General features: G+C 34.6%; 2 protein-coding genes and 1 long non-coding RNA gene across 8 annotated transcripts; 1 reads left to right on the plus strand and 2 right to left on the minus strand.

The window, feature by feature from the left end:
- The first annotated feature begins 5,314 nt into the window (after window positions 1-5,314).
- LOC120259231 (cytochrome P450 84A1-like) lies at window positions 5,315-7,965 on the plus strand. The gene is made up of 2 exons (XM_039266803.1): window positions 5,315-6,373; window positions 7,038-7,965. Exons 1-2 carry the CDS (start codon window positions 5,447-5,449, stop codon window positions 7,668-7,670), a joined length of 1,560 nt encoding a protein of 519 aa, XP_039122737.1. The 5' UTR covers window positions 5,315-5,446; the 3' UTR covers window positions 7,671-7,965.
- Window positions 7,966-9,256: 1,291 nt separating this feature from the next.
- On the minus strand, window positions 9,257-13,874 carry LOC120259508. 5 transcript variants are annotated; one of them, XR_005536131.1, is made up of 9 exons: window positions 13,651-13,775; window positions 13,478-13,537; window positions 11,822-11,964; window positions 11,671-11,727; window positions 11,161-11,190; window positions 10,996-11,070; window positions 10,105-10,195; window positions 9,715-9,924; window positions 9,257-9,513 (listed from the first exon to the last, which is right to left on the minus strand). It is a non-coding gene; the product is annotated as an uncharacterized LOC120259508 (long non-coding RNA). The 5 variants fall into 5 exon arrangements; XR_005536130.1 differs by lacking the exon at window positions 9,257-9,513 and adding an exon at window positions 13,820-13,874 and having other exon boundaries at window positions 9,906-9,924; window positions 13,651-13,697; XR_005536134.1 differs by lacking the exon at window positions 9,257-9,513 and having other exon boundaries at window positions 9,906-9,924; window positions 11,671-11,756; window positions 13,651-13,783.
- Window positions 13,875-16,442: 2,568 nt separating this feature from the next.
- LOC120258266 (protein FMP32, mitochondrial-like) lies at window positions 16,443-21,480 on the minus strand. Of its 2 annotated transcripts, XR_005535968.1 has the most exons (8): window positions 21,097-21,480; window positions 20,885-21,016; window positions 20,728-20,787; window positions 17,774-17,850; window positions 17,633-17,689; window positions 17,135-17,225; window positions 16,943-17,009; window positions 16,735-16,868 (listed from the first exon to the last, which is right to left on the minus strand). XR_005535968.1 is itself a non-coding variant. In XM_039265621.1 (7 exons), exons 1-7 carry the CDS (start codon window positions 21,250-21,252, stop codon window positions 16,749-16,751), a joined length of 669 nt encoding a protein of 222 aa, XP_039121555.1. In that variant the 5' UTR covers window positions 21,253-21,475; the 3' UTR covers window positions 16,443-16,748. The 2 variants fall into 2 exon arrangements, 1 of the variants encoding a protein (XP_039121555.1); XM_039265621.1 differs by lacking the exon at window positions 17,135-17,225 and having other exon boundaries at window positions 16,443-16,868; window positions 21,097-21,475.
- Window positions 21,481-24,853: the final 3,373 nt, after the last annotated feature.

Here is a 24,853-nt window from a genome sequence, read left to right on the forward strand (position 1 = left end):
TATAACTTCTATGTATGCATGTATAGTATATATATATGTGTGTAGATATGTAAGATATACATACGCATCATACATACATACATATACATGCACGCATGTATATGAAGTTTTTGCACAAAATTTTTGTTTAAATACTTCATCATGCTGATGAGAAGCCAACGCCAACAAAATTCCTTTTCGGATTAACAATCCTGAGAATGATATCTAAGGATCATTGATCATTATTGTAAGAATGGATTATATTTGATGAAACTAAAAATGAGACTAGATTCTGCCAAATTGGTGCTTAGAAAAATGAGGATTTTCTTTTATGTGTGAAAACGAAGTCCAAGAGTCACTTTCTTTTTGTTTTTTTTTTTTATTGAAGCCAAATGTGGTCTTCCTTTAGAGAAAATAATTTTAAAATCTCAATAGAAGAACATGATTTTAACCGCTTGTAATTGTTACACTTGTAATTATTAATTAAATAAGAAAACTAGCAAGGATAATGCATGTCTCATTATAAAAAATTAGAAATGAAAATTTTTTCATTTCTAAGTAAAATGAATAAAACACTGTTTTTAATTTGAAACAGAAATAAGACTTATTTCTAATTTAGAAACAATATACTTTTCATTTCTATTTCAATTTTATTAGAACTAGATCATAAAAATATTAGAAATTAATATGAATTTACAAATAATTTGGAAAAACAAATTTGTTCAAGAAATCCATTTAAATTTGCATATATATATATATATATATAAAGTTATATTAAAAAATCTTAATTAAGCAAATATTTTATTAAGATATTACAATTGATACATGAGCATATGCCAAACCACCCTCGCTTGCTCTCCATCTAACGGACTATTGGACTTGGAAACATAGTTAGCCACCCCATGTCCAATATACCCGCAATTATAACAAAACAAATATGAGACTTCACATATATAAAGGATAGCCAATATATATGATCAGATCCTTTTTATTCCCAATCCATAATCATATTTTTAGAGGTTTTGATAAATTGATTTCTACATATATAGAATCTAGCATATTTCACCCATGCATGAGAGATTCAAAAATGTGCTCATTAACATTCAACAATTACTCAAAATGAGACCCAACCACTTCAAACAAATATATCTCTCCATATGATAGAGTTAGAGCCAAATGGCACTGTATTTCAAAGTCAAGTTGAAAGTTCTCTCTCCAAGACGCCAATTAATTGGAAGACCATTAACCATGTTATAATAATTTTAATATTGTAAAATTATAATATGACATATTCATGTCATATAGTTGTTGTAGTAGCTAGTAAACACCTCTTCATGTAAATAGAAAGTAAGGGAAATTATGTTGCATCTCTTAATTTGTGAAATAAAGAAACTTCATGTAATTAGAATATATCTTTTTGTGTAATAAAAGGAGTTAAATAGTTATCATGCATCTTTTCATATTTAAAAGGTAGTTAGAACTTCCAAATCTGAATTTATATAAGAACATTAAGTGTTGCAGGGAAGATATAGAAGATAGAATATTTGGAAGACTTCTCTCTAAGTGCAACAACAAACTATTCTTCATTTTCTAAAGCTTACTTTGTTCTGTGTGCAACATAGTAAGAGGATTTTTTGTATCCTAAAAGCTTAGCATTCACCTTTGGCACACAAAATAAAGAGCTAATTCTTTTTTAGGAAAATTTTACGCTTAGAATCCAAAGTGTGCATTTTCGTTATTGAGTGCTGATAAAACCCTTCAAAATTTTTAATAGCCACAAAAATGTAAATCTGACAAACCATACCTCAAATGGTCCACAGTCTCTCATAGTACGTAGCTTAACTAATTGGATGCTAGGAGATCGATTGGCATAGAACGAAATAAAAACCATTAATGTCTATATTTACTACTGTGAATTATATTCCCCATATAGTTCAATTCCATAAATCATTGAGGCCTAAACCTAACTAATTAAAGTTTTTCTAGAGGCAGGACCTTGCCTATCAATTTACAGATAAGAAGGTAGCTAGTACTCCATCATTTGATGAGTTCTGAGAAGAGATTGAGCAGGCAAATAATTACTCTTCGTTTCAAATTCAATCAGTACACTGTGGTCCAAAATTCTTATTCCCAAGCGTTAGATGTGAATGGTGGGTGATAACCATTCTCTCACCCGCCATGCATGCATGGTAAGTGAGCTAGGGAAGACAGTAGTAGCCAGATTATACAGTTGGAAGCTGAGATGATAGATTGCCTTGTGAATATGGACAGGGTCGGATAGCAGACAAGGTTGCCCTTGGTTTGAATGCCCTGTCCCCACCCACCATATCAATATTTATGGCAATATATATATCTATATATTGATATTGATTTGGTTTAGTGTTTTGGAGAAAGACAAAAGCACGAGAAGGTTGAAAAAACTTGGAAGTATATCATTTGATACTGTTAACAAGAATGGAAGTATATGCCATTTTTTATTTTTTATTTTTTGTTTGTCTGATTTGCCACATTTTAATAGTCAATAAGCAATAAGGCGTGTAGTAGACTCTTGTAGGTCCTCAAGCTTTATTAAAATTCTTCTTCTTCAATTAATAAAAAAATGTTTTATCAACAATTACATAAAAACAAATTAACTAGCTTTTTCATCTGTTGATCAGTTTTTTTTGCTTGACATAGTTCTTAGTTTAACTATTAATATAGAATATGGGAAAATATACTGTTGATAATTGAACTGAGGTTGTTAGTATTTGGGTTGGTGAGCCGAAAAATGAGTCAATGGAGATGTATTTAAATATTATTTGTTATTCTAAATGTGTAGCATCAACCATATATAATTTAATAATATCTTTCATGTAGCTTTGACTAACAGTGCACGGACTTGATCAAATCACACCTAGCACCTTAACTCCATATCAACATGAAAAATATTGTTTAATTATTTATTATCAAGGTCCTCAAAATTTAAGGTTTGAGATAATCTATTTTTAGATTCGGAAAATAAAATAACTTTAAAATTTTTTTAACATAGAAACTAATATTTATATTTTATCCTATATATTAACTTCTCATCCCCTTTCAAAAAAATTAACTTCTCATCATTGGATTTGATGATTCTTAAAATGTATTTCTTAAAATTTATATAAATGTGAAAATTTTTATATTCAATCAATGTAAGAGCTGCCAACCCAATGGAAATTAAAATAAAGAAAACTTCCCTTTTGCATAGCCAGGCTAACAAATGGCAAGTGGAAAACATCTTGATTGGTTGTTTTCACATTTCGAGGTCCCACTTTCTTTTGATCTTATTATTATTATTCATATTGGACACAGTGCACTGGCCAAAGTACAGCAGTTGAATATCTTAAAATAACACTTTTACTCCTTCCAATTATTTCTCCATCAAGATAAATCATCAAGATAAATAGTTTTTAAAACAAAAAATCCAACCTTCGAAATGTAAAGTTTAAGTATAGAGAAAAACTAAACTTTTTAAAAACCCTTATATTAAGAAAGATTATAAGAAAGCTGATCAATTCAAGGATGTCATTCCTAATTATGAGAATAATTCAAGAGATTGTATGGAGACTCAAATCATCTCAAAATAGTAAGTTGGAACAAGAGGATTTATCTCTTTTATTTACGACAAGTGGCGGACAAAAATAATGGCAAGTGACAACCCAAGATAGGAATTGATTGATTCCAATTTTATTTTTCTTGGCATAGAAGTTCAACGATCTACTAACACTTTGCATCTTTCTCAAACTCACTATGCTTAAACTATTCTTGACAAAGCTCAAATGCTAGATTGCAAACCCATGATTACACCAATGGAATCTAAAACCAAGGGTCTTCATGATGATACTCCACTCTCTGATTCTACATTTTATCGTAGTCTTGTTGGTGCTTTACAATATTTAACACTTACAAGACCTGATCTCTCTTTTAGTGTTAATTATGTTTCTCAATTTATGCAGTCACCAACTATTGCTAGTATGAAAATGGTTCGGCGTATTTTAAGATATGTTAAAGGGTCTATTACTTTAGGTTTGCATCTAACTGGAGATACTACACTTGATCTTTTTGCCTTTTCTGATACAGATTGGGCAGGTTGTTGCACATTTTTGGGACGAAACATTATTTCTTGGTGTGCTAAGAAACAATCAACAATCTCACGCTCAAGTACTGAGGTAGAATATCGTGCTATGGCCAACACAGCAGCAGAATTAACTTGGCTCACGTTTCTTTTACGTGACCTTCGAGTTCCACAATCTTGTCCACCCATCCTGTTTTGTGATAACTTGAGTGCATTGCACATGACTATCAATCCCGTCTTTCATGCTCGTAGCAAGCACATTGAATTAGATTACCATTTTGTTCGTGAAAGAGTTTCAATGGGTCTCCTGATTACTCGTCATGTCTCCTCTACTTCTCAATTTGCAGATATTTTCACAAAACCGCTATGCAAGGCCGCTCTATGTTATTTACGTAGCAAACTATGCCCCCAACCACGACATAATTTGAGGGAGGATATTAAGAAATATTATAAGAAGCTGATCAATTCAAGGATGTCATTCCTAATTATGAGAATAATTCAAGGGATTGTATGGAGACTCAAATCATCTCAAAATAGTAAGTTGGAACAAAAGGATTTATCTCCTTTATTCACGACAAGTGGCTGACAAAAATAATGGCAAGTGACAACCCAAAATAGGAATTGATTGATTCCAATTTTATATGATTGATTTGAATTCCTATTTTCCTTCCTTTCTGTGTATTGTTTTTTATTGTAACAAAGTCTATAAATATAATAAGAGTTGAACTCTCTTCTCACGTTGAAAAGAGAATTCATTATTTACAAAAACCTTGTTCATTTTCATTTTTTCTTTACCTTAAACTATTGTTATTGCTTGTAAAACAGTACAAGTACAAATATTTTAAACTCTTTATTTAATCTTTAATATATGATGATTAGTTATCCGTGTATCTTCTACCTAACAACCACCCACCAACTCAATGAGAAAAATGGTAGTTTAGGAATATTAAGCATTTTCTTATTTTCTAATTATAAGAAGCAATAATTCATTAATTATATACAGTGACTTTTTTTTTTACGAAGGTGTGCAGACAGTGCAATTAGAGGGTTAAATAGTCAAATAAGTACTTCTCTTTTGTCAACATATATAGCTTAAAAGCTTTAACAACTAGACAAATATCTTACATGAGCATGACATACAATCTTATAACATTTCCACACCCAAAACTTCAAACAGGAAAAAATAAAAAAATTAAAAAAAAAAACAACACTGATTCTCCCATATAAATACACCACCTTCACCCTCCCACCATTTTAGCAAGCAAACCACACTTGCTAGAGATAAACCTTAGCATTAATCTCCTCCTCCTCCTCCTCCTCCTCCTCCTCAATAAACAAATAAAAAAAAAAGAAAAAGAAAAAAAAAGAGCAAAAATGGATTATGTCCATGAGTTTGCATCAATGAACTTCATCATCTTCTTCATAGCTCCACTCTTAATCCTCTTATCAATCACAACACTAAGAAACAGAAGAAAGCTTCCACTTCCTCCAGGTCCTCTAGGCCTTCCCATCATCGGCAACATGCTCATGATGGACCAGCTCACGCACAGAGGTTTAGCAAACCTCGCACAAAAACACGGCGGCCTTTTCCATCTCCGTCTCGGCTTCCTCCACGCCATCACCGTCTCCACCCCTGACATGGCACGCCAAGTCCTCCAAGTTCAAGACAACCTCTTCTCCAACCGCCCTGCCACCATCGCCATCTCCTACCTCACCTACAACCGTTCCGACATGGCCTTTGCTCACTACGGTCCGTTCTGGCGCCAGATGCGCAAGCTCTGCGTGATGAAGCTGTTCAGCCGCAAGCGCGCAGAGTCTTGGGCTTCCGTGCGCGACGAGGTTGACCGCGCTGTGCGCGCGGCCGCCTCGGTCTCTCCGGGCTCAGCCGTGAACATAGGCGAGCTTGTTTTTAACTTGACTAAAAATATCACGTTCAGGGCTGCGTTTGGGTCGCAGTCTCATGAGGAGCAGGATGAGTTTATATCCATTTTGCAGGAGTTTTCTAAACTTTTTGGGGCGTTTAATATTGGAGATTTCATTCCTTGGTTAAGGTTGATGGATTTGCAGGGGATTAATAAGAGGTTGAAGAAGGCCAGGCTTTCTCTTGATAAGTTTATTGATCATATAATTGATGAACATATTGCGAATCCCAAGGAAGGTGATGATGTTGATGGTGATATGGTGGATGATATGTTGGCCTTCTTTGAGGACTACGGTAGCAGTGAGAAGAAGGACTCTGCTGGTGATGAGCTCCAAGCTACGCTTAAGCTTACCAGGGACAACATCAAAGCTATTATCATGGTAACTAACTGACATATTAGTTACTCACCTAAACTTTTAATATATTCATTCACAATTAATAAAAGCGAGAACTAAGTTTAAAAAAAATAGGATGAATAATTACAAAAATATTAGAGGCTTTAGAATGACTTTTAGGATTTTTTTTTTCTTTGAATAGAAGTGAATAAACTATAAATTTATTGAATAAAAAATAGATAAATTTATTGAATAAGAAACAGAAAAATAGGAGAGGCTTTAGAATGACTTTTTGTTTAATTTGGTGGAATATTGGGATTTTTTTTTTTAATAGAAGTGAATTTATTGAATACGAAACAGAACAACCATATTAGGAATTAGTTAGAGATTATTAGGAATTAGTTAGAGATTATTTTCTCAGTATCTTCTCATTGAAAGATGCAGACATATGCCTGACTTTGGTGATGGCTTATAAATATGTTTGGTAATAGAAACACTGTTTTTCAACCAAACTTCTCAAATTTACTTTTACAGATTAATTTATTTTCTTTACAAATTTCCCCCCAAAAATTAAAATCCATTAAACCTGCATATCACTTCTCAATTCTTTATTTAGATTATTAATTCAAATAAACATATACTACTTAAATTAAATTAAATTAGCAAACTAATTAAGAGTATCCCATGAATAATATTTTTTTATCATCAGGATGTAATGTTCGGAGGAACAGAAACAGTAGCATCAGCCATCGAATGGGCAATGGCCGAGCTCATGCGAAGCCCAGACGAGCTCAAGCGCCTGCAACAAGAGCTCACCGACGTCATCGGCCTCGACCGGAAAGTCCATGAGTCCGACCTCGATAAGCTTCCATTCCTCAAATGCGTAACCAAAGAAACACTTCGACTCCACCCACCCATCCCTCTCCTCCTTCATGAGACAGCCACCGACTGTGAGCTCGCCGGCTACTTCATCCCGGCTCGTTCCCGAGTCATGATCAACAGCTTCGCCATCGGCCGTGACCCATCCTCTTGGAAAGACCCCAACACCTTCCGACCATCACGGTTTGCTCCAGGCGGAGAAGCTTCCGGTATTGACTTCAAAGGGAACTTCTTTGAGCTCTTGCCTTTTGGGTCAGGGAGGAGGTCATGCCCGGGGATGCAGCTGGGGTTGTACTCACTAGAGCTTGCCGTGGCGCAGTTGATTCATTGCTTTAAGTGGGAGCTGCCGGAAGGGATGAAGCCGGCGGAGCTGGACATGGGGGATGTGTTTGGGTTGACCGCGCCGAGGGCTGTGCGGCTCGTTGCTGTTCCGAGTCCCAGACTTGCTTGCACTCTCGTCTGAAACTCATGATCAATATATCATTGGAGTTTCATGAAGCGAAGAAGTGCAAGCAAGAGATGGAGATGGAGAAGAAGAAGAAGAAGAAGAAGAAGGGTTTGGTTTCTTATTATCGAATGCAAAATAAAATCATATATATATATATATATATATATAACTTGTGTATATTTTATGTTTTTTTTTACTTCTTCTTCTCTTTTGCTTTGGTTTTTTTGTGATTGTTTGATGCTGTTGTATGCCAAAGAGCATTGAAATTACACCAAGTTTAAAGAATAACAACTTTTGATTTTGTGTGCTACTGGTTTTGGTTTTAGTTCGGTTTTGAATTAATTAAGGTTTGAGCAGCCAACGAGCAGCGGCACGGCCCAGTTGTATAAAGTTAAATTAATAGATTTTTATTATTTTGAGTTTAAATTTTATTAGATAAAAAATTGCTGATAAGAGGTCTCTGACATGGACTCGAATTTATTGTCTGATGTCCCCTTGATGAAAATATAGAGATGAATATCCAATTCTCGATTTTGTACACATTCGTGACACGTGATTTGTTCATTTGTAAAAAAAATTAAAGTATCTTTTATATATTATGTTTTGATGTTTATTTATTATTATTATTTTTAAAATGTACCGTCATAGATATTATATATTTTTTAAAAATATATGAACTAAAATGAATGATAGGAAAAAAACACAAGGACTAAAACGGCATTAAACTGTTAATTAATTGGGTTTTTAAAATAAAAAATATTATGGTAATTTATTGGAATAGATTTGATAATATCTAGTTATGGTGTGTAAATGTCCATTTATTGAAAATGATAAAGGTTGAAATCAGTCACAAGGAAAAGTCATATATTTGATAGAATTCCACTCTCAAAATAATTTATTCCGCTTGGACTTTTCTGTTCCATGTTAATTTCCTCTGTCCTGTGGGAATTGAGTGCGAGATTATTTTGTTTCTTTTTTAGTTTCACTTTCATAATGATAGTGACATAGAATAAGATGGTTTATTTTCTCTACCTATTGATATACTCAAATAGATATAGATAAGATTGTTTTAAGTTGAGTGTTATGGTGTTCAATTCAAAGTTGAGTGTTTTGATTGTTCAAACATGACAATGTCAGGTTTGAACCATAGTCTCTGCTCTTAAATTGAAGAAAATTTCAAACCCAAATGAAATGCCGTCTGGTGAAGAATAATTCAATGAAGTGAATTAGTTTCATCAATAAAAACATTGATTAATAACATAATAAAGTGATTTTTATTAGAAAGAAAGAAAGAAACTTTCCCATTTTCTTTGATAAGAGCTTGAATCACACATTAAAAAAACTACTAAAATTACTGCCCAATTCCTGTATATATTCATTGTTTTTTGAATAGTTTAATCTTTGAACTTTTCAAAAGACAGGAGGGAATCAAGAGGTGGCAGCAATCACTAATGAGATTGTTAAGCAATACAGCTGTCCATCCATCTTTGTATATCTGCCATATTTGTATACCTGTATATATATATATATATATATTTACTTATGTAATCTTGTTATAAATGATATGAGATTATCTTAGTCTAACAAGAAGAACAAGGAGATGAACAGATGAGTTATGGCTTTTTACCATAAAGGCTGAAAATGATCATATCTTTCTTTAATAAAGGCTACAACAAGTCATCAACCTTTAAGAAACCGGACAAAACTAAGATAAGCATCAGCCGATAAATCACTCATCAACCTTCCTATTTGTTGTTGGTGTGGGTCTCATGTGTGATTCAGACTAGCAACTATGAAAGCACCTGGTTTTGTGCTAACTTTAAAAACCCTCAGAAGATGAAGCTTGCGGAACTCATGCCTGATAAAAAAATAGAAAATAATAATAATAATAATAATAATAATAATAATAAAGCTGGAGCTTTCTTAGAAATCACTTGAAAAGGGAAGCATCTAGACCAGTTAGACAAAATATCAGCAATCATCCAGAAGAGCAATTAATAGATGATAAGATGGCAGCTTAGAATAAAGAGGACAAATTATGGAGGGAAGTGAGCATCACCAGATGAGTAAAGAGGTACATCCTACACCTACTTTGCAGCCTTTAGTTCAAGCAAGAAAGCAAAAAATATCATGCCGGAATATAGAGTGCAATGTTAATATGTTGCAGCTCTGTGTATGCTGGAAGGGGCCTTAAATTTAGATTGCTGCTTTCTCTTTTCAAATCAGGAATGGGACTTGCATGACTTTTTGTGTCCTTGATGATGTCTGCCTGCCAACAAAAGAATTCAATTGGAATTTTTTATCAAAGTCTTTTTCCAAAATTAAAGTGCATATATATATATATATATGTGTGTGTGTGTGTGTGAATGGCCTGGCCTGAAAGAGCGGAACCACCTTTTGGCTAAACTCCAACATTTAAAAAAATAATAGAGATAGAAGAATAACTTACCAAATGATATCTCCCTGTTGACAGTTCAGGCATCCAATTATGCAATGATTTTTTTGCATGAGTTGAAGTTGACTGTTTCTCACTACAAATGCTGAGATTTTGTGGTGACATGGTGAAAACAATGAAATACTATAATCAGTCCGGAATTACCGTGGCTGAGCTTAATTTACGCATATAAAGGTAACAAATGCTCAATTTATATAATATTCACAAAGTAGGAATTAATAAGAGCATAGCCAGAAACCGTGGGGTAGCCCACTGGTAACTACCTGTGCTTGTGATTGAGAGGTTTCGAGTTTGAGCCTCTTAAATTATAATTCTCTTTTCGGATCTCCTGTGAAAGTTTTGTATAAAAAATACATTTCATTCTTCCTTCTAGAGTTGCATGGCGGAGGGTTTATCCTATGAAGCCAGTCAAGTCACCATAACTAGTGCAATCCATACCCGTTTATACTTTACTTTGTCGCTTGTTGACTTTGTCAAAAATTCTAATTTTCATTACACAAGATTGAGCATGAATCACCCTTTAGACTTCCCAGGTGAACTTTGTCTCAATTTTAACAAAATCATAAATTGAGCTTTGTCTCAATTTATGTAGTGCTTTCAATTTCAATCTGAGAAAAATAAGAAAGTCATATGATATGTTCTACCACTTGATGAGTGTTACAAAATGGTATGTTCTAATTCTGGGGGTTGCGAGATAGTTTTCAAGAGAAAGAATATTTCTAACTATATCAATTAATATAAGCACAGGCACTAGACAGACTAACAGCAGAGGTGGAAACAAGGGTCCCAATGCAATATGTAATAACATTATATGTTGCTGCCTCCAGTTGAACCCTAAATGCATGAATTTCCTGTTGATAGAAGTAAAAAAACACAATTCAATACCATGTAAGATGAATTGTTTTTGTAGTGAGTGCCATGGTTCCCCAGTTTTTCTTACAAAGTTCATCACGTATGCGCCTGCATTTAAGTGCATGATAAATTAAAAACAGAAAAAAATGAAAACACCAACAAAGTACCAAAAACCTATAGAAAGCTTGAACAGCTTACTTTCTTGTCCTTTTACTGTTGGTACTTGATCTGTGGCAAATAGAAAGGGATTCAAGAGGTGCAGGTAATAAATGATCATTGAACAAGATTATTTTGAATCAGCCAAAGCCCAATTGAACCACTAGAGGAGAGAGAGAGAGAGATTTAATTAAATGAAATCTATAAGAGGCAAGTGCTAGGTGAAGAAGCCCAGTTAATTGGACATATAGATAGGTTTATCGAGGGACAGGTTTTATCATAAAAAACCCTTAGTATCGACCAAGTGGGTGGGCTTCTTAGATTGATATCAGCAAAAGATAAAGTTGAATAGTGATTTGCCATCCCACATATATATTTATATATATATATATACACCAATATATAGCCATGCATAAACTCAAAAAGTAACAACGTTTCTCTTTTCCCATCATTACCCTATATAAAAATTCCTAGATATAACATGAAAGCAGGTTGGATAAATAAGAAAAACAAAACACAATAAAACATAGAAATGAATGAATTTACTCTTACCCTCTCCCTAGGTTTAGATCTAGACGTTGTGTAGCTGTAACTTTACCAATCTCATATCTGTCATAAAAAATAGACTGATAGGAGTTCTGAAACAAAAATGTGAGCAGTATTAAGAAGTTGCTTTATATAAGTAACAAAAATGTGGACTGACCAGCTTTTATAGTATTGCTTAGGGTTCCCCTGTGGTCTCTGAGCTGAGTGCCCATGTTCTTTTCTCTTCTTTGAGCTTGTCTCAGTTTTTCGCTGTTGTTGTTCCACTGTTAATGAACCCTGTTTTTCCGTCTTGTGTTGCTTCTGATTTATTACTCTCAGTTTTTTAATAAATTATAATTTATCCACGACTTCAAATATATATATATATATATATATATATTAGTTCACTATATCAACCCAAAGTTTCACGGCCGCGTTGCAGTAATGAAAAACTGGTGCTATTGTAGCAAGAAGATAGCGTAATCATAGCGGAGAGATTTAAAATATAAAATCAAATATTTGAATTAAAATATGATTTTCAGCATAGTATCTCCACACACAAAAATGAATTATATACTTTCCAACTTAGACTAAATGTTTGAATTTTTCAATTACAAAAAAGACATTGTGCAGATAATAAGTAATTTTGTTTCGGCTATCCCAAAAACGATAGCCGAAACTAGTAAGATTGATTTACCTTATCTTAAAGTCAGATTCCTACAGTAATTTTGTTTCCCTGAAATTTCAAACTCCTTTTTATCCAATTGTATGATGAAATCTTATTCTCAATCTGCAAATTATCCTGATCAGAGTTGTACGATCAGTTTCCCTAATGTTTTGTTTCATATCTGGCAGTGATTTTCTACAGAAAAAAACATTCACTTGAAAGAATAAAAACAGGGCAACGTAGCCTGCAACCTCCGTTCACTCATAAGAAAAGACTTTGTGTTTCTTCATCAATCCATAAACTTGCCTCAAATCATCATATAAGCCGGTCTCTTTAAAAGAGAAGTACATAGCAACCTCATATTCAAACTTGCTTCTGATGCTTCTCTTAACAAAAGCATTCACATCCATACCATTCCCCATCACATGACCCACCATTTCACAGAGTATTGTGTATTCCAGAAAAGAAGCTGCTTTCCATACAAATCAGCTACCGAACAGCAAAATCATTTCATGCACCCACAAGATAACCTTCTTCAAAATTGCTGGTGGCGATTGTAAGGGTTGCCTAAAACCAAGTCTTTCACCAAATCTCTTTTCCTTTGAGGTTTGTGAGCCAAAATTTAGTTTATTCCTATTCAAAATAGTAAAACTGATTTTGTGCTTACTCAACACCAGCAAAGCTAAGTAATGTCTCAATGACAACTACACAGCCCTAAAAAACCTTCAAAGTTATCACTTGGCAAAATTATTAGGTCTCAAATATTAGTTATATCCATCCAAACAAACATTTATTCCAGAATGTTGGACAAAATTGAGACTTCATTTGAAATGGTGGCTTGCAAGTATGCAGCGTAGACATGGAACCTTGTTTTCTTGAGTTTGACAATTATAGGCAAATCCAACAATTCAAAGCAGCAATCATAGAGCCCAACTCATTTCTCATCTTTGATAGGTTAGTTTAAGCCTTAAAGCATGAATCAAAAACAATCAACACAAGCAAATAGTTTGTGATTCTTTATAGCACTTCATTTAAGATTATATACAATCATGAGTAAAAATGTTCGCATACTTACTAAATTCATGAAGAATTCCACACAAAACAAACCAAATTATACATAATTTAAGAAAATACAAATGTAAAATATATCATATATAAATCCCATACTTGTGAACTTTGGACTTGCGATTTGAACTTGGATAGATCGGCATCCGGCAACAGTTCGCTCTGCAAAGCCAAGAAACAGGAAACACATACACCAACAATCCACCCAACACCAAGAAACAAAAGCTTAAAAAATTTATTAAAAAAAAATTCAAAGAAAGAAGGAACTCACTCACCTTCTGCATGTCCTCTTTGATGTTATTCAAAGACTGAACTGAATCAACTGCTAACAAAGATAAGACAGAAAGAAAGACTGATCACAATTGATATAGAAAAAGCCGGAAACAAAAAGTCGTGGTCTAGTAGACTAGTACTAGTAGTAGTAGTAAAGAAAGCTTCTTTTACCAGATTGATAAGCCCAGCATTCAGAGTTAGATGTGTGTTCACCAGGATCTCTTATAGTTATGGTAAAATGGGACCCAAGGAATTTCAGGCTTGGCTTCATTGAACCAACTTGCTCCTCCACCTTTATCAATTCCCTTTGGCTCAAGAGCTGCAACAATGCACATAACCCCAAGCCTCTATGAGAAGCCCTATAAGGTTTGGGTTGCAATCGAGCTGGGCCGAGCCAAGTTTTGTTATGTTCAAGCTTTACTTGATACTATTTGAAAAAAGCTTGAGCTAGAGCCGAGCTTATTTTGAGCTTTCTTTATGAAGCTCAAGCTCGGTTCGCTAAGAAAATATTAAGCTCAAGCTTGGCTCCGGTAGTTACAGTACATATTGTAATGATTTGCTACAATAATATAAGTACAAATGCATCTGTTGTAGTATTTTTAATCACTATATATAAAATAACTACAATAAAAATAACTACAGTAATAATTTAAAAAATATATAAATTGTCAGTACTGAGTTTCTCACGAGCCTTTACGAGCCGAGCAGTTTGAGGCTTGAGCTCGACTCGATTATCTACTCGAATTTGAAAGTCAAGCTTAAACTCGGCTTGTTTGTTTAATAAACGAGTTTTTCAAATTGAGCCTCGAGAAGCTTGCGAGCGGTTTGATTCATTTGTAGCCCTACTCCAAGGCCCCACAGATCAACCATAGATAATGAGGAAGTTTTAAAAAAACTCCTATAGTGATTCCAAATGTGAACAACAATAGCACATTAAAAAAACAAGTGATGGTAGGTAACATGTTATATCCCTTTGATTGTCTAATGTGAGAATTTTGTTGTCTCATGTAAGTTAGGGAGCTAAATTCACCTCATGAAGACAAATTCTTTTCAGATGATGGGATCACTTCGCACCTCCTAGGTTGGTATACCTCCAACAAATAATGATGGGGATTGACTTTATTTATTTATTTATTTATTTATTATTATTATTATTATTATTATTATTATTATTTTTAAGGTGTGCGTGTGTTAATAAAGTGATTCTTCTGTCTTTACCCGTAGAGGTAGGCACTGGGGGCATTCATTTCATTGTAGTGAGGGAAAGTCAGGAAGTGAGAAAAATGCCACTTTCCTGAAGTGGGGGAAGTGATATCACTTCCAGGACTTTTGTGTTCATTTGTCAGAAAGTAAGAATAGAACTGAAGAATTTAGGTGTTGGATGAAGTTGTATGAGTTAAAAATTCAGCACAAATGAACATCAAAAGTGGGGGAAGTTAGACCACTTCAACTCACTCCCCCTCCCCACTCCCACTTTCTCTGAAATAAACGCCCTTTAGTGCCACCAATTTTCTATGTCATCATGTTGGGATGATCGTATCTTTCTTTAATAAAGGTAACATCAAATCACCAACTGACCAACCTTTATGAAACCAACCAAAAATAAGATGAGCATCAGTAAATGAATCACTCATCAACCATCTGATTTGTTGTTGTGCTAGCAACCATGAGACCTCAAGGTTTAGCACTAACCCTTAAAAGTTAAAACCCACAGGAGATGAAGCTTGTGGATCCCATGCTGATTTGAATAAACAACGGAGCTTTTCTTAGAAATTACTTAAAAAGGGAACCATTTATTCCAGTTGGACAAAATATCAGCATTGATGTCGAAGAGAAATGAAGAGATGATGATGTGATGATGAGATAGCAGCTTGGAAAAAAGAGGACAAACTATGGAGGGAAATGAGCACCACCAGATGAGGAAAAAGAATTAATTCAACACCAACTCTGAAACCTTTAGTTCAAGCAAGCAAACAAGAATAACAAGAGTAGTGATCCCACGGACTCGAGTCCGTGGGATCTAAAGTGCAACCGACATCTTTTGCTTTTTATAAAAAACTATTTTTGCCAGTCTCCATGAAGCTTAAACTATAATAATAATAAATAAAGGGTATTCCGGACATTTGCTTTAACCACACTAATAGCTTCTTTCCCTTTCTCATTGTTTTTTCCTCTTTGTTATGCAACTCGGTGAGGCCTGCGGAGAGAAACGGTGGCTGTCGTCGCTGTTGGACTGGTTGAAGCGAATGCCCAAATAGTTTTTTATAAAAAGCAAAAGGCGTGGCTGCTGTGCAGCCACGTCTCGGTTGCGCTTTAGATCCCACGGACTCGAGTCCGTGGGATCACTACTCGAATAACAATGCCCGAATAGTGAATGCAATGTTGCAGCTCTGCTGTGTATACAAGAAGCCTAAGGGGTCTCAAATTTAGACTGCTGCTTTGTCTTTTCATACAAATCAGGAAAGGTACTTAACATGACCTGATGATGTCTACCTTCCAACAAAGAATTCAATGGAGTTTAGTATCAAGTCTGCAAAACAGAGCCCACCCACCCTTGCTCTAAACTCCAACATTGAATAAACATGTTAAAGATAGAAGAACAGCTGTGTCACCAAAAGACATTTTTGTGTTGTGGTGAAACAGTGAAAACAATGAAATACCATAATAATCAATCAGGATTACCATAGCTGTGCTTACACAGTTACACGTATAAAGATAACAGATGCTCAAGTTATGTATTATTCACAAAGCAGGCATAAATACCTTTTCATTAGACAAAAGGCTAGCCAGGGCTGTTTTCTTTTTTTTGTCCCCTTAATTTTCATTACACAAAATTGAGCATTAATCACCCTTTAGTCTTCCTAGGTGAACTTTGTCTCAATTTTAACAAAATCATAACACCATCCCAAACGAATAGCCACGGTGCAGAAAAAATAAAAATAAAAAAAGTAGTTCAACTGCATATATAGTTCTTTCAATTTGAATCTAAAAAATAGGAAAGTGATGTGTTATTGTGCTACCACTTAATGAATGCTACAAAATGGTATTTTCTAATTCTGGGGGTTTCAAGGTAATTTCCGAGAGAAAGAATGCTTCTATACTACATCACTATCCGGGCAATAGCCAGACCAACAGCAGAGATTGAAACAAGGGTACCAATGCAGTATTTAATAACATCATATTTTGCTGCTTCCAGTTGAGCCCTTAATGCATGAATTTCCTGTTGACAGAGTAGAAAAAACACAATTCAATACCATGTAAGAAAACTTGTTTTTATAACAAGATGTACCATACCCGGTCAAGCTTGGTAGTGAGTTCCATGGTTCCTGAGTTTTGCTTGGCAAGTTCATCACGTATGCGCCTGCATTTAAGTGCATTATAAAGTTAAAAATGGAAAACCATGACAGCACAACCAGTAGTTCAAAGAACATCTTGAAAAAAAAACAGGAAAAAGAAAAACATCTATAGAAAGCTCTGACAGTTTACTTCCTTGCCCTTTAGTGTTGGTGCTAGGTAGTATGCAGCGAAAAGAATGGGATTCAAGAGAAGCAGGGAATAGATGATCAGCACCAAACAACTAGATTTGAACAAGATTATTATGAATCAGCCATTGCCCAATCATACCACTTGAGGAGAGATTTAAGAAGAGAGGGCAAGGTGGGCAAGCCCAGTTAATTGGATGCATAAATAGGTTTATCAAGGGACAGGTCTTACCCCAAAAAATGTAAGCATAGACAAAGCAAGTAGGCTTGTTAGATAGATATCAACAAAAATAAAGTTGAATAATGATTTGACATCCAACATACACACACACACACACACACACACATATATATATATAAATGCAAAAACTCAAGGAGTAACCACATTTCTCTTTTCCCATCATTACACTATATAAAATTTCCTAGATATAACATGAAAGCAGTTTAGATAAATAAGAAAAACAAAACAACAAAACACAAGAATGAATGAATTTACTCTTACCCTCTCTCTAGGTTCAGATCCAGACGTTGTCCAGCTGTAACTTTATCAATCTCATATCTGTTAAAAAGATTGATGGGAGTTCTGAAACAAAAAATGTAAGCCGTATTAAAAAGTTGTTTTATATGAGAATTAAAAATATACTTTAGTTCACTGCGCATTTTCTCTATATCGACCCTAAGTTTCTCAGTCTCACGTTGCAGTAAAGAAAAATGGTGCTCCTGTAGCAAAAAGATACAATAATCACTGAGAAGAGAGATTTAAAATATAAAATAAAAAATTTGATCTAAAATATGATTTTCACATAGTAATATAGTATCTCCTCACACAAAGTTGACTTGATACTTATTTTCTTTCAAACTTATACTAAATGATTGAATTTTTCAACCACAAAAAAGATACAGCAGTAATAAAAAACGAAATGACCTCTACAATAGAGAGATTATTAAGTATTCTTGCTGAAATGATTATTCAGTGGATATTATTTGTTTTAGCTTGAGAATTTATCTTTAGGATATTATCTTGTTCTCAATTTTATATTGATTTGATTTATTACTCTATAATCCTAGAGAATGCCATGTATGCTGAGCATCAAGAATAAGAGAAATAATCAACAAGAGGGGCATAACATCTTATCTTGATAGAGTTTATATCACTTCATTGCCCACCTACCACCTGCATACATCCGTAAGTAATTTATCAAATCTATATTTTGGCTGTTTGAGGGTGTATCAAAACCTGATGGCAATTTGCTGACTATACAAAGATTTTGTTTCATCTATGCACTGGTGTAGGTATACATATGATTAACAAGAAGTCTTGTTAATGGACACAACACCATGCGTGGGCTAAGCCATGAAAGCAGAAGTAATGCATGGATGTCTAGGGTAAAACAACAGAATTCTTATCCAGCTTGCTCTAATTTCAGTCGAATGGAAAATTTTCAAAATTTAGCTAAGAATTAAGTGCATTTACATGAATTATAGGTTCTTGCACTGATAGCATGCTAACTATGTGTTAGATGATTGGTCAGATACCGCAATTAGTCCTCGTACCTGCCTATATGCAAATCTTGCTAAGGTAAGTTTCTTCCTCACAATATATACGAAGATTGTCATGAAAACATAAAACATATGTGCATAGAACAACTGCTTCAAACAATTTGTCAAAGAAGAAATGTTATTAAATGAATATTTCAAACATTTAGAATACAATACAACATTGTGCTTGCAAATGCAATACAACATTGTGCTTGAGAATGCAGACTATAAGTTTCATTTTAGACTCCAAACCTTCTTAAAAATCCATAATTGAAAAGCATAATATGTGAAAAAATAGTAGTAGATGATGATGGTGGTTTGCCATGTGAGCATGAAAAAGTGGTAATCCGAACACAAGGCAAGATGTATCTGTAATTCTATTTGCCATAAGTAATTACAAAAATGAGGGACTGTGCATCCCAAAAATGAAGTTATGGCCAATAAAAAACAAAACCCAAACTGAACAAAAGCAGGGAAAGTCATCTCCAATAAAAATTGGTGAAACTTTGATTCATGTAGGTTCCTAGGGTTGGTCATAAATGGTATCCAAAAGCCAAAAACTGATGCTCTTTTTAGTCTCTTTCTAATTCAAACCAAGCAATGATCTTTGGTCTCATTCTGAATATTCAACATCTGCAATTCCAAAAGAATTTAATTCTATCCTCAAGTATTCATACTTCCTTTAAGATATATAAAAAAAAAAGTTGGCCTCCATCTTTGCAGCAAGTAAAGCATGCATAACTTACATTTTTACTTTTGCCAGAACATGACAGCCAAAAACTTGTAAGATTGATTTACCTTATCCCAAAATCAGATTCCTACTGTAGTTTTTTTGTTCCTGAAATTTCAATCTCCTATTTATCCAATTGTATGATGAAAATCTTATTCTCAATCTGCAAAATATCTTGATCAGAGTTTGTATGATTAGTTTCCCTACTGTTTTGTTCCATATCTGGCACTGATTTTCTACAGAAAAAAAAATATTTGCATTAAAGAATAAAAACAGGGCAAAGTAGTCAGCAACCTCTGTTCACTAACAATAAAAGAACTTCACTGTGATACACAACAGTGAAAAAGAAAGAGGAGAAGACAGAGAAGCTATAGTGTTTCTCCATCAATCCAAAAACTTGCCTCAAGTCATCATATAAGACACTCTCAAAGAAAACTTTAGGGCAACCTCATATTCAAAGAGTAGTGATCCCACGGACTCGAGTCTGTGGGATCACTACTCATATTCAAAAGCTTTCTTCTGATCCTTTTCTTAATAAGAGCATTCACATCCATACCATTCCCCACGAAAGCTCACATGACCCAACCACTTCACAGAGTCTTTATTGTGCATTCTAGAAAAGAAGTTGCTTTCATACAAAACATCTATCAAACAGTAAAGGAACCTCATTTCATGCATCCGCAAGATAACCTTCTTCAAAATTCCTGGGGGTGATTGTAAGGGTTGCCTAAAACCAAGTCTTCCACCAAATTTCCTTTCATTTAAGGTTTGTGCGTCAACATTTTGCTTATTCTTATTCAAAATAGTGAACTGATTTTGTGCTTAGTCAACACCAGCAAAGGAAGTAATGTCTCAAAGATAACTTCACAGCCCTATCAAACTTCAAACTTATCACTTGGTAAAATTTTTAGGTCTCGATATTAGTTATATCCATCCAAATGAACATCTATTTCAGAATGTCGGAACTTCATTTAAAATGGTGGCTTGCAAGTATGCTACACATGAATGAAATCTTATTTCCCTGAGTTTGACAATTATAGGCAAATCCAACAATTCAAAGCAGCAATCATAGATCCCAACTCATTTCTCATCTTTCATAGTTTAGTTTAAGCCTTTAAGCATGAATCAAAACAATCAACACAAACACATAGCTTCTGATTCTTAATAACACTTCATTTCAGAAGATATATAATCGTGAGTAAAAAGCAAAATTCAATTATAACTAGCACGCTGACTAAATTCATAATCAATTCCACACAAAACAAATCAAATTATACACAGTTTAAAAATAAAAATAAAAACATGAAATATATCATAAAAAACCATACTTGTGAACTTTGGACTTGCGATTTGAACTTGGAGAGATTGGCATCCTGCAACAGTTCGCTCTGAGGAACCCAAGAAACAGAAAACACAAACATCAACAATCCACCCAACACCAACAAACAAAAGCTTAAAAAGTAAAAAAGAAAAAAGAAACTCAACCTTCTGCATTTCCTCTTTGGACACAAAGGACTGCGCAACATTCTGGAGACTATCGTTCAAAACCTCAGTAACAGCCGAGGTTATCGCCTCTGCATGCTTAGTCGGCAACCCTTGCGCCTCTAGCTTCCTGACCTTCACTAAGCCATTTCACCAAACACCATTAATGCAATTTCACCACACCACCCAAAAAACAATGGCAAATAGCCGCTTACCAGAGCCAAGGTGTCAACGAGGAAAGCCCTATTTCCATTAGCCTTGACGAGACCAGACCAGAAGCGGATACCACCAAGTGCGGCCAATTCCGGCTTCGGCGAAGGGATCGGCCGGAGCAGCGCTACAGCTCGTCTCAAAGAAATCAACGAATGCATCGATACGAAGAACAAGGGTTTCTCTGATCCTAAAGGAATCCAAAGAAAGACGAGGCTATGGAAAATGCCTCAAGACTTCATCTCTGGAAATCAAAGCTCAGAGATTGAGTTCTTGTTGCTTTGGATTCGTGGATTGAGAGCCGTGGGAGAAGGCGATGCGCGGGCGTAGAGATCGGGAAACAAGAGCAGACTTCCTGGAATGTGATTCTTTGTTTTCTTATTCAACAAGAAATGTGAGAAAGGCGGGTAAGTGTGTTTCGCACGTGGGTCAGATTGAGAAATGCTGACTTTTACTTTGACCGTCAAACGTAAGTGCAAGCATGATGGACCAGAGTTTTATTTGATTTATTTTAGTAATATATATATATTTTTTTATTTATAGAATTTCCCAAAAAAAACTTATAACTATTCTTCTCCAGTATATAAGGAATTAGATTTAAAAAAAAATAAAAGGAATTAGACAATTTTTCAAGTAGTATATAGAACAAAACCATTTTCCAAACACTTAATATATATATATATATATATATAAATTGTGTTGTTTAAATAACAAATAAAAAAACTTAAATATCAGTGTTTTCCACATTGAGAAGATCATAAATCTGGGCTTCTAGCGGACTAAAGGCAATGAAGCTTCAGTTTATGCTCCCAAGGAACATGTCTAATCAGGGAATTGGCTAATTAATAACTAGTGCCAACCTAATACAACACGTCTCTGGGGCCATCATCTTGTCGTAAAATGAGAAGGAATGAAGGATGCTCTTTGATCGACTCAAGTGAGCCAATGAGTTCCGCATCTTTGATCTCATTCTCAAGTTTTTAATATATATAAAAGAAGGCATCTTCATCACTATTTAATTCCTCACCACTGATAAACAAGAACGACTTGATCAAGGACCGGTCCCTTCTCACCAGCCTGTCTCTTTCGCTGTTCCTTCTTGTTCCGCCACCACAGTCTGTGCACACCACCACTGATACTGATGGGCTCGTTAACACTGTGATATATATATCTCATAAGTATTTGATCATAGCAGTTGAAAGATAAAGTCAGAGAATACAAAAACGAGGAATTGTGATAAAAAGTATACACATTGTGCTAAACATCTTAGTTTAGTGCAACTGACCAAAAGCACAGTCGGCATCCTCATCAGTCCCACTGCACTGGCTGTGAAGGAGCCTGTTTGCGGCCTTCCTTGCTTGTATGATGCTATCTCACAAGTAAAAAAAAATACATTGAAGCATGCTATTATTGCCGGAGAGCATGGTACCGGAGATGGCACAGAAGGGTGGGGCAGAGATCTCCTACCGCCTTAAGAGAACATCATCATGTTTGAATTGATCCTTTTCAAGCAGAGTATGATGCTGATTATACTTCCCAAATCTTCACAAGGGATGCAGCTAATGAAAAGTGGGCCATAAACCTCAATCTGATGACCAAAAGCACCAATCATGGCACATTTCATTAACATAAACAAGAGCTTTCAAAAACACTTGTGTGACTAACGACCAAGTGATCTATTAGTAGTCGAATCCCCATTAGAACCCTTCACAAGTGGTGAGAGTTCGAATCTTAAGTGAGGGCGCATTTCTAGGAGTGTGAGTAGTGGTTGTGTGTGGATGGTCCCAACGCACAAGTGTGTGCGGGCCTCACCCCTATTTACTCCGCTGAGATTTGTGTATGCCCATGTTTTTCTTAGTGGCCTAGCCGCTCATCTTGGCCCAAAAAATAAATAAAAAACACCTATGTGAAGACACAGCGAGGGCGCCCGGAGATCATGAAGGTTGCTCACGATGCAGCGCCCATCCATACCAAGTCCTACACTCGTATGCAGCTCAGGAAGTACACAGACAAAGGGTGCGTCAGAAGAAGCCAAGAAGGGAATATTTGTCACAAACCATTCATATAAAGTCCATTAACATCTCTCCCTTTCTGGCTGCGCCAGATTTAGGTGCTGTTTGTTTGCAAGGAATGGAATTGATAAGGAATAAGATAGGAATAAGAATAAGGGGGAATGGATTAGGAATGAAAGGAAAACTATGTTTGGTTAGAAGGTATGAGAGAGTAATTCATTGGGAATGAGAAAAGTAAAAGAAAAAAATTTGTGGTAAAAAGACTTTTGTACCCTTAATACAAGTTAATAAGGAAAAAATATTATGTTAAATAATAATTATCTATTATAATAAATAATAATTATTTTTTAATTTTAAAATATTTTTATTGTTGTTATTTTCATTTTGCTAAATATTTCACTTTGATTATTATTTATTATTAAAATGATCTATTTAATTATTATTTAAACTAGGTTATTATTTTTAATTATTAGTTATTATTTTTTACATTAATTATTATTTATTGTTAAATTTATTTATTTAATTATTATTTGAAATCGATTATTATATTTAATTTGTAGTTACTATTATTTCACATTAATTATTATTTATTATTCAAATAACCTAATTAATTATTATTTAAATTAAATTATTATTTATTTATCAGATATTATTATTTTACTTTAATCATTATTTATTATTAGAATTATATATTTAATTATTATTAAATTAAATTATTATTTTATTTATTAAATAAGAGGGGCAAATATGATATTTCACCCCAAGGAGTTTGAGAGGAATGAGCAATCCTCCCATTTTTGGGAGGATTGCCATTCACCTCTCACTCCTCCCTCATTCCTCATTCATTCCTTTCTCACTCCCATGCATGGCTATCCAAACAAGGCATTGGAATCCCCAAGTAATGATTTCCAATCCATGCCTTGCAACCAAACACCCCCTTACAAACCATGAGAAACTTTTCTGTTTTGGCTTCAGTAGCAACTTTGGCTACTAACAGTCCTTACGGGTGAGACTCTGGTTTGCTTTTGATAACTTGGCTATCTTGAGCAGTTCAGCTATTCAGAAATAAACATTGGAATATGTATAAAATGCTATGTCTAATCTGATTAAGTCTATATTATTGCAACAAATTACCAAGATAAAAAAAATTCAGAAATAAAAATTGTTAATTGAAAGCTATACCTAGTTGGATCAAAATACCTGCATCCTGAATTTAATAGTTCATGCACAGGTACAAGTACTACTATTATCATTGCCAGCTTTCTGGACTTCGAACATGTTTTAAGTTAGTTGTGGGAATATAAAACAGAAGAGGGAGAGAAGCACATGAATCGAGAAAACAAAGTGCGAGGAAACCTAAGAACCAGATGGATGTCAGCACTCAGCAGACACAGGGAATAAACAAAACCATCATGGGAGAATCTAGAGACATCTGCACATTTCATATTAAAACATGAGTTTGTACCTGACAACACATGGAAAATCCATAGCTCCACATTTCAAATTGATCTATAGGAACTGCGACTCGATTGAGTCTCGGAAACTGGCAAATCCCACAAAATGGTAGTCTTTTTAAGTTGCCCTGAAAAAGATATCCTGGAGACTGCAAGAGAACAGACAGTGTCTATGTCATCCTGACTGAAATTAGAAGTCAAAACACAAATAACTGTAGAAACAGCCCATAACTATATTTGGAATGAAAGGAATTTCCCACCTTGGCGCACATCCAGTTATCTCTGCCAAGGTTTTC

The sequence above is a fragment of the Dioscorea cayenensis genome, chromosome 4, assembly GCF_009730915.1.
Source record: "Dioscorea cayenensis subsp. rotundata cultivar TDr96_F1 chromosome 4, TDr96_F1_v2_PseudoChromosome.rev07_lg8_w22 25.fasta, whole genome shotgun sequence".
In the NCBI taxonomy this organism is placed as follows: Eukaryota; Viridiplantae; Streptophyta; class Magnoliopsida; order Dioscoreales; family Dioscoreaceae; genus Dioscorea; species Dioscorea cayenensis.

Bases quoted from the DNA above. Each gene is read 5' to 3' on its own strand.
- LOC120259231 (XM_039266803.1), top strand. From the start codon at position 5,447: ATGGATTATGTCCATGAGTTTGCATCAATGAACTTCATCATCTTCTTC. The intron at 6,374-7,037 runs GTAACTAACTGA...TTTTATCATCAG, and splicing joins ACATCAAAGCTATTATCATG to GATGTAATGTTCGGAGGAAC.
- LOC120258266 (XM_039265621.1), bottom strand. From the start codon at position 21,252: ATGCATTCGTTGATTTCTTTGAGACGAGCTGTAGCGCTGCTCCGGCCG. The intron at 17,690-17,773 runs GTATATTTTTAA...TCTTTTTAACAG, and splicing joins AAAATGCGCAGTGAACTAAA to ATATGAGATTGATAAAGTTA. The intron at 17,010-17,632 runs GTAAGAGTAAAT...ACTTAAATGCAG, and splicing joins GATCTGAACCTAGAGAGAGG to GCGCATACGTGATGAACTTG.